General features: G+C 40.9%; 1 protein-coding gene across 6 annotated transcripts in view; it reads left to right on the forward strand.

Moving 5' to 3' along the window:
• ELOVL6 (ELOVL fatty acid elongase 6) overlaps nucleotides 1-4,937 on the forward strand; it is a 166,206-nt gene extending 161,269 nt beyond the window's left edge. For all 6 annotated transcript variants that reach the window (XM_066279403.1, XM_066279402.1, XM_066279404.1 and 3 more), the window contains one exon: nucleotides 9-4,937. In XM_066279403.1, the coding sequence (XP_066135500.1) occupies nucleotides 9-433 (425 nt within the window). In that variant the 3' untranslated portion in view covers nucleotides 434-4,937. The remainder of the gene's footprint in view (nucleotides 1-8) is intronic.
• Nucleotides 4,938-10,345: the final 5,408 nt, after the last annotated feature.

Consider the following 10,345-nt stretch of genomic DNA (forward strand, 5'->3'; position numbering starts at 1 on the left):
TCTTTCAGGAGATACAATATTCATTATTCTGAGGAAGCAGAAGCTGATCTTCCTGCATTGGTATCACCACATCACTGTGCTCCTGTACTCCTGGTACTCCTACAAGGACATGGTTGCCGGGGGTGGCTGGTTCATGACTATGAACTATGGCGTGCATGCCGTGATGTACTCTTACTATGCCTTGCGAGCAGCGGGTTTCCGAGTTTCCCGGAAGTTTGCCATGTTCATCACCTTGTCCCAGATCACTCAGATGCTGATGGGCTGTGTCATTAACTACTTGGTCTTCTATTGGATGCAGCATGACCAGTGTCACTCTCACTTTCAGAACGTCTTCTGGTCCTCACTCATGTACCTCAGCTACCTTGTGCTCTTCTGCCACTTCTTCTTTGAGGCCTACATCGGGAAGATGAGGAAAGCCACGAAGGCTGAATAGTGGAACTGAGGAGGAAGCCATAGCTCAGGGTCATCAAGAAAAATAATAGACAAAAGAAAATGGCACAAGGAATCACATATGGTGCAGCTAAAACAAAACACGTGAGCAAACACAAAACCCAAGGCAGCTTAGGGATAATTAGGTTGACTTAACCCAGTAAGTTAATGATCCTTTTTGGGTGAGGACTCACTGAGTGTACCTCTATCTCAAAGGACCGCTGCTAGAAGACTCCATTCCCTCTTTGTCAACTTTAAGACAAATGAGAGCAAAAGTGAGCCAGAGGCAGAGAGAGAGAGAAATAGAAGGCAAACAAAGGCTATTGACACTGTATGAAAAAGTATTTACTAAGTGTGATATTTCTCTGAGGACGAAAGGAGTTTCCTGAAAAAGCTGTGCGAGCACATGCACACACAATCCTTTCTAAGCTTTTTGACACAAAACGGGAGCCAATAGAATAGATAAAGATGGATGAGACACAGGGTATATATCTATGACATTAATGCTTTTGCAAAAACTAAAGCCTTTTAAATAAAGGTTAGTCATTGTAGCCCCCATGAGAAAAGATGTCTAAATCACCGCTTATATAAAAACAGATGTAAACAAGTATATTTCAATGAGTGTTTTTCCAAACAGCACAGCCTCAGGCTAGAGAGTTCTCCAAAACCAAACGGGGCACTGTGTTTTCCCAGGCTGCCCCGGGAGGGTGGGAGCTACGCAGCTCAGCGCGGAAAGAAGCAGCTCCAGCTCAAAGCATTTCTGAGAGTTTTCACAGTAGTTTCTACTCTTAAATGAGATATGACGCATTATCCTTGGTTCAGGTACCCCAGGCTTTTGAAAAGAAGAGTAACTATGGGATAGAAAAGATAAAACCCAACCGAATGATTGGAAAATGGATTCTGTCCTACATGTGAACAAGGCTCAGCTCCGTACCATTCTTGAGCTGCGAACGGGGCGAAGACGTGAGCCGAAGACCTGTACAATGTGTACCCCTCCTATTTGACTCCACACCTTCTCATAACTTTTCACACGAAACCCTGTGGTACAGTCCATATTTTCTATATTTTTGTGAATTTCAAAAAAATCTGCAGGGCTCTTCCTGATATTGGGTGAACACTGTGTTTCTGCATCATCTGCATTTGCTCCCTAAGCAATGCAGAGGTGTGTAAAGTGCCCTCTGCTGGTCAAGTGGAGATACTTCAACAAACACTTCATGGAAATTTTGGCTGGAACAGTTGACAACAAAGGGCCCCCTATAGACTTATCCTTCAAATTTTAAATGATACGAAACACACGTCATATTTTTGGCCAAAGCAGAAGACATTCTTCCTGCTTCAAGTCAGCTTCAGAAATTTTTTAAAAGGGACTTTTGCTCCGGAACTCAAAATCAATTTATTAAGAGCCATATTCTTTAAAAAGAAAATGCTAGTTAATATATTATTGGTAATATTTCAGTCCTTTACAAGCCAAATAAATGTGTAAACATTCCTAGTATTTCAAAGAAACAATTATGTAAAGTCGTTCAATGTGATATAATAGTCTTCTAATTGGTTAAGTAGCTTAATGATTAGACAAACTAGTTGAAAGTTTAGGGGCTGCTACACTACATAGATTATACACGCAGAGCCACACACATATGCACACAGAAGTGGGGTACACTGAACTTCAAAGCCCAAATAAGTAGAAACACATTTCTGACTAGCAGAAAAGAGACTGTTGTTTATCTTTCTTGCTTTCTTTGAGAGTGTACAGTAAAAGGGATTTTTTCAAATTATTTTTATATTATTTTAGCTTTAATTGTGCTGTCATTCATGAAACAGAGCTGCTACGCTTCTCTGTCAGAGATGACAAGGGCTTTCTTAGCATCTCGTTTAAGTGTGGAATTTAAAAGAATAAAGTTTTATTCCATTCTGTGTGAATGGTTTGAACAATGAACAAAGAATCCATGGATACCACGTCATGACTGATAGACCAGGATGGGGGCGGAGTGTTTGCAGGGAGGGAAGCTATTACATCTGTATTAAATTATTGTGAACAGTTTATGATGTCTTAACATTGGTTCGTCGGTAAGAAACATCTGATGGAGGAATGTATTATTATTAGGGCAAAAGCTGACAGGAGCTGAGAAGATAGATCCTGCTGTAACAACTAATAGATCCTTACAATGCAAATAATGTTATTTTGAGCTTTGAAAATACATGATACTGTGCAATACTACCTTTTTGTCCCCTTATAACAGAAAATAAGCAGAATAATTAAAATAAGGGAAAGGTCAAAAGCAGCTGACTTGAGTTTAATTGAAGGACTCGTTGGGGCTCATCTGGTTGATAGGATTTAATTATTGAAGCCACTGATTTATCATTGATCCTTTCATGCAGGTTAGAGGAAGGAAGTGAGCAGAAACCTTAGACTCTAAGTGATTTCCAAGCACTTTCAATTTGATGCAGGTTCATACTTGCATTCACTTGTGAGATAATTTAGAATTTTTGTTTACAAGCTGAATAATAAATATTTTTTAAATTAGCTAAATATATCTAAAGGCATTTCTAATGTTTATCATGGGAGGAGAAGAAACACACATTAAAAATAATTCTGGTATTACTAGTTCAGTACAATATTTTTTAACATCTCAGCTTAACTGCTTAATTCTATCAAGGTAGGAAGCTGGATCACTAGCCCATGGCAAATCTGAGAACTACCAGAGAATAGACTGCCACATAGATAATCCTGCTGTCAGTTAACATTCCAGAAAAACTTGGGCAGGCAAGTTTCTATAGCTGCCCCACTATGCTGCAATCAATTATCTCTCTATTGAAGATTTTTCACTGCATTCCAATTACAGTATGATGAAAACATTCCTGCATTGAAAAAAAAAGAAACATATCTTTATTTCATATATAAGTACATACAATTTGATACACTAGGTCTGAGCATCAACCCAAGCCTATGAGTTTGCAATGAAAAGCGTTCCAGTGAGAAATGCTATATTCGTAGAGCAGGAGGTTAGACCTTTTTAGCTTTACTAATGAGAAAAGCAACTATTATACAATTCATATCCAGTGCCAGGCCAAAGTATGCAATGAGTCATATATTGAGGTTATTATTTAAGTAATGTACTCCCATCTTTCTAATCACTCCATTACAAAAATCAGGGGAGGGACAGTACATAAGGTATATATTGCTGAAGGGGAAAACATTGATTGATTACATCTCTGTCTGATTGATTACTTCGCCTCTGCAAATGAAGCTCTGGACTGAGTGAGAAACATCATTTGAGTGAAGTTTTTGTAGAATTAAATAAAAGATCGCGTCTAGGAAAGAGACCCACAGAATTTAAAAATCAGATGTGAAATCTTCATGATGAGATAAAACCTGTCATATCAGAATAACAAATAGCCTGAAGTCAATTTCACTGGAGTAGAATATTCCAGGAGTCTGGCTTTCTTCCCAGACTGCTGAATTACCTGGGAAAGACACGCTCAGGTTACTATCTTTTCTTTATTCTGGTAGAACAGCCTCTACACAGCAACTATGTGTCACAACCGAGTCAGCTCCCACACTACTGGGCTTTTTTCCAGTTTAGTTAATGATTCTTTAACACTGTTGTTGGATTGGCCACATGCTGATTCAAGAGAGCTGTTAGGAGAGTGGAGGAGATCACACTGACTGCCTCACAGAGTCCTGTGTTTTGAGTTGTATGTGCCTGGTCTGTGTCTGTCTCTTTTTGACACTTATTTCCCCAAAAACATCTCCATCCCGAAAAGTACAATTATTTGAGAATATCATGATGAAAGCCCAGAGCTTTCCAGTCGTCCATTCTTTCTGTGTTCCATAATATACTTAAAAAAATTAGGGGATACTTCAAAATGGATATGAAGCTATAGTGTCCCCTAATTTTTGTGAGCAGTGTATTTTGTTGTTATTAAGGATGATAGTAGAGCCTATGTTTACGCTGTGAGTGACTGTCTCCTGTAACTTTTTAAAGTTATTCTTCTGTCCCTTTTGTATTTATATACCAGACTTGACTGTGCATCAGGCCCATTACCATTAAGAGATTTTGCTAAGAATGCACCACGGGAAAGTGAGAGCTGATAAAAGCAGCATTACTATATTTTGTGCCGACAATCGGTAGGAAGTGTTAGGTCCCAGTTTTCCAGTGAACCACAGCCTCTGTATGCTGGTACCTTATACTTAAGCCAAACAGGTGTCAGTGCAGGTATAGCATTTTCTTGAATCCCCATTGTGAGAGCTATAAACCATCACGAGCCAATGTCAGAACCCACGACTAGAAGCCAATGAAGTACACGTGTGCAGAGCATCACACAATACTCACAAGCCTATTGTATCAAGCTACTTTCCTCATCCTCAGACACTGAAAATTCAGGACTCACAGAAAGGGGAAAGAGAATTTCCAGGCTTCCCTTAATCTCCAATTAACATTTTTTTAAAAAAGAAACAAGTTCTAGCACTGAAGAGGCAGACAATGGGAGCACACTGCGTTTGGACTCAGGGCGGGCAAGAAAAAAAATCTTACAATCAGATACACTTCACTGGAAACACAAACCCAAAACTACATTATAGTAAACTTCTCCTGAAGCATCTGGTTAAATTAAATAAATGTCCCATCAATCAGAACTCTAAGCCATATTTGCAACTCATTTAGGTCAGGATGGGGGGAGACAGGGGGTCCTGACCCATGCTGGCTTTTAAATTTTATTTTCCCAATGCTTGGTGGCACTAGAGACTTTTTCTCCCAGTGGACAGGAATCAAGAACGCTGCAGGAGTAGCCTGCTAGCTGCTCAGGCGTGCCGGTTTCAGCCGGGTCCGCCTGTCTGGGCACGTTCAGGCAGGAGGTTGCTTGAAAACCACTGGAAGACTCAGCCTCTTTGAGCCCCAGGACTATGTGCAGATAGAAGCTCACCCATATAAGCCTCACAGAGCAAATCACAGCAATGTTGGAATTGTTATTTTCAAGTGCTTACTTCATGACATTAAAAGAAATATTTTTTTCTGATATATTAAAATTAAAAATAAAACCATAACTTTTGATTTAAAACCAAATTGTGTTTTCTGTCTCATTTGTCTCTCTCATTCTAGGCAATTTAAAAGGGGCTTCCTGGGCACTGAGGGCCACTGGAAAGGTCATTCCACATGTGAAAGCAATGTGTTCAGGATCATAAATGTCTTTAAAAGTCCTCAGTTCCTTTGAGAGAGAGACGAGAAGCATCAACTTTTAGTTATGTCACTTGTTTATCAATTGCTTCTCATACCTGCCTTGACCAGGGGCTGGCTCCAGCTGAGCCATTGACCTCTTGCTCAAGCCAGCAACCATGGGATCATGGTCAAATTCAAGCTTGATAGCTCATGCTTAAGCCAGATGAGTCCACACTCAAGCTGGCAACCCCTGGGTTTCAAACCTGGGTCTTCCATGTCCCAGGTCAAGGCTCTATCCACTGCACCACCACCTGGTCAGGCAAAAGGTCCTCAGTTCTTGAGTAGAGCCCAACAGTGACATCATCCCCAATACTACCCACAATCCCGGAGGTGTCTAGCCCTTTGATGGTGTCTCACAGGTGTAACACTTTACAATTTATATGTTTTTCAGACCTTTTAGTTCACCAGAGCAGTCTTCATGGGCAGACAATCTAAGATGGATCCCTGTTTTACAGATGAGGAAATTTTGCTTATTTGATCAAATGTTACAGAGGTAGAAGGAATGACATTTGAACATCATCTCAATTCTATTGTAGCTATTCAAAGATTTTAAACAAAGTAGAGTATAAATAAAATTCGAGTATTGAGCACTAAATAGGAAGTGCTTTGCTATGTCAATGAACAAAATGTTTCAGGCTGAAATGTATAATATATTGGGGAAATATTTAAGAAGCACATCTGTTCTCTCCTTATACACAGGCCTGACTGGATTATCTCTGTCCACTTCCTGCTTGGAAAGGTTGGCCTTCTGCTTCTGGTGTTTTGTATGGTCTATGGGATACTGTTTAGGTTAAACAGCTTATGGCATTCTTTGTGGCATCTCTACACTGTGAACAATAGCAACATTGTATTTGATATTTCCATTTCAATATGTTATACATTTATATTTAAAACCAAGAATGTCTTATTTGTGGAGATTTTCCACAGCCAAATTACATTGAACATGCCTCTTTTCATATCATCTCAGAATAAATTAAGATGGAACTTTCTATTCATTTGTAATCTATTTAATATATGTTCTCACCTCAGGCAACATGGCAGGGGTGGGGGGGGTGGAGGGAGGGTGAACCTTATATTGTATTTTTAACTTTCCCCCTACAGAAAGAAAGAAGGAATGGATAAAGAAAGGAAGAAGGGAGGAAAGGAATGGAAGGGGAGTAGAGGGGCAGCGAGGGGAGGGAGAGAAGGAAAGAAAGAAAGTGTGCAGAAGAAAACCTTAGGGGATGATTGCCTGGTAGGTGTGTCAGAAACCCAAGCTTCTGATAGAAAAACAGTCTCATACAACCCAAACTTCATAAATGAATAAAGCAGGCATTAAAACATATAAGCATTTTATATCACTGTCTAGCTTACAAAAATGCTGTACTTCTGTAGCTTTAAGGCCAAAAATATATATGATAGCAAGCTTCTGAGGAGTAAAAGAATAAAAATGGGATCAGAATATCAATAGTTCAGCAACACAATCACTCTTGGCTGTTTTTTGTTTTTCCAAAATGGATAAAAGTAATTAGAGCCACAGTGAGTGTCCTATATGAATGGTCAGGACAGTTAAAACAACTGAAAGAGTTCCCGACCAGTGGGTATGTAGCTGATTAATCTCCAGCCCTTGGTAGGTCAGGGGCAGGTCCTCTGTTATTGCCAAACACCTCTACTGAGAGGCAATGGTGATCACAGGGATTTCCATAGAGCACCGCCCTCCACCCCCACAAAACTGGACACTTTGCGTATGCGCTTTCTGCCTAGGTAGGGATAGACATCTTATCCCTAATATGAACCCTACGCCTGACCAGGTGGTAGTGCAGTGGATAGATCGTCAGCCTGGGATGCTGAAGACACAGGTTCAAAACCACGAGGGTCCCCAGCTTGAGCATGGGATCATCAGCATGACACCATGGTTGCTGGCTTGCCCCTAAGGTCTCTGGCTTGAGCAAGGGGTCACTGACTCGTCTGGAGCAAACCCACCCCAGGCCCCCGGTCAAGGCATATATGAGAACGCAATAATGAACAACTAAGGTGCCACACCAAAGAATTGATGCTCTCATTTCTCTCCCTTCCTGTCTGTCCGTCTGTTTCTCTCTGACTAAAATAAATAAGTAAAATTAAGAACCCCAATCCAGATGAGAAGTCTGGATCAGAAGAAGATAGAATCCTTCTGATCTAAAAGAGACTGTTACCTAATTCACTATCCCATTTTACATTGTAACCTTCTGCCTTTCATTGTTTCACTTTCATTATTTCACTTTCTTCTGCCTTTCATTGTTCTTCACCTATGTAGGAGTTGAAGGAAGTAACCATCGGTATTTACCCTTATTTATATATGCATTATTGAGTATATATTTATATAGAAAAGATTATACACACTTGAAAACCACGTTGCAACCTAAGGGTTAAACTTGTGAGACAGCGCCCTCCTGACACACCCCCTGGGATCTCAAGACTTGATTTGCAATCTTTGGTATTTTCAGACCCCCAGGGTGAAAACCCTGTGCTACACTCCAGAGGGTTTTATACACAGCTTCTTTTTCTATCCACTACACTAATTCCTTTCATACCAGAGGGGGAAACTGCCCTCCCCCGGGGTGTTTCTCTATGTTTTATTTATAAAAACTCTAGTGGGTGTTTCTTAAGGCAGCCAATATCTCTCCACAAAGAGAAGGCACAGTGTTTGCTCTCGCTGCCTGCATCCTCCATGGCTCATAGCTATATGTGAGTTACTATAAAATGCCAGAACACTTTCGCAAATGAGAACTTTGTCTCCAAATCAGAAGCAGTTCTAATTTCAATTTAATTTTAGAATAGTCAAATCAATACAACATAAATAAACCTACTGAGCTTCTGTGTGGCCTCCCTACCAACTGGTTTGTTCATTTACATGTAACCTGAATTATCCTCAGATCCAACAGCCTACAGAGGCAAATTCTGGATAGTATACAGCTCCCAATGATGCAGGACCTCTGACTTGCTGCCAATTCCTTGCATCTAAATCTGGAAATTGCCAAGGGGAGTCTGGCAGCCTCCAGAAGGCATTTCTGCTATGTGGTCACCCCCACCCTACCTCCGTTCATTCCTCCCTCTCTCCCTCCCTCCCTCCCATATCCACCAGGTCCAGCTGCTACTGCCGCTCTCCATCGGGCGACATCTCTATGTATACCAGGTTCAGGGTTCTCAGCAGGTGTCTGCCACCTCTCAGATGGGCAGAGTGCACCCTGCTCTGCTCTGTGGTGGGTCAGGACACCTCTGACCCTCAGATGTTGTATGTGAGAAAGCTGATCTCCTTCCCTTCTCAAGAGCAAGATGTGCATGCAGAGAGGCCAGGGGATATGTAACAGAATTGAAGGGGTCCACCACTTGGAGATAGGAGACATAGTTGTCGCAAGGTAGTTGTATTAACTTGCAGCAAGTAGAGGAGACAGGATTCACAGCCCAAGCATTGTCTACCTGACAGCAGGTTTAGTCATTGTTCATATACTCTATTTAGTCAATTATGTATTGATTTTTTCTTTATAGTTGGCTCCGCTTATTCAGTTGAGCTCCTGTCAAGCTTATCCTGTTTACAGCTGCATCTGCAAAATACTGTGCTTCATTTTAACATGTAGCAAGAAAATCATTTAGTTAAAACTGCCCAGACCTTGAGACCCTTGTCTTATCTGATAGATGGACTGGGGAGGAGCCATTGCACTGCATCAGAATGTTTCTTCCCACCCTGGAGTAGGGCCAAGCTTGTCCTTGGGTGGAGCTCCATAAACATCATTTCTTTCAATCACGGCAAATAGTTCTTTGTCAACATTTTTGCTGTAGTTTGCTTTTTGTTTACTGCTTTGGGCATTCATTTATGATCGGCCAAGGCCCTGGAGAGGAAGAACAAAAAATCTTTCACCTGAGCATCTAGTATTTGGGCCCAGATATTATTCTGACCTGTCCTATCATATCACTTTTTTTTTTACCACAGGTCCACTTCTTGTTTGAATCTTGTAATAAAAAGAATTCTTAAGGATATAAAAGTGAATTACTGCTCCTTATAGTTTAAATATCAGTTTTCAGCATAATACAATCCCAAATTGCCAGGGCTATGAACACAGCAGAAACATCTGAATTTAAAATAGAATGGCCTTTCTGTATCATGGTTTTGATGGGTGAATCTGTCAAGAACAGATATCTGTTACGAGACTTTCTAGTAAAAGAAGCCGGATTCTGGAAACATAGACAACTCCCAAATTATTAAATTGTAGTTAAAATGGCCTTGGCCAATGGCTCAGTGGATAGAACATTGGCCTGGCATGTGGATGTTCCAGGAACCCGGTCAGGGCACACAGGAGAAGCGACTGTCTGCTTCTTCTCCTCTCCTTCTCCCCCTCTCTCCTTCTTCCCCTCCAGCAGCCAGTGGCTCGACTGGTTCAAGCATGGCACCGGGCTCTGAGGATGGCTCCGTTGGAGTGTATCAGCCTCAGGTGTGAAATATAGGTTGGTACTTCAGCATTGGCCCTAGATGAGGTTGGCGGGTAGATACCAGTCCAGAGGCATGGGGGAGTCTGCCTCACTATCTCCCTTCCTCTCACCTTAAAAGATAATTATAGTTAAAATGCCCTAAAACTCTGTAGTTTACATACAAAATTCTAAGCTAGTTAAATATGCATTTGTCATTCAAGAGTAGTGAATGAAATATTTGTCACTAGAAGCATTATTAAGCATAGACCTGTTTG

The sequence above is a fragment of the Saccopteryx bilineata genome, chromosome 5 (genome assembly GCF_036850765.1).
Source record: "Saccopteryx bilineata isolate mSacBil1 chromosome 5, mSacBil1_pri_phased_curated, whole genome shotgun sequence".
Taxonomy (NCBI): domain Eukaryota; kingdom Metazoa; phylum Chordata; class Mammalia; order Chiroptera; family Emballonuridae; genus Saccopteryx; species Saccopteryx bilineata.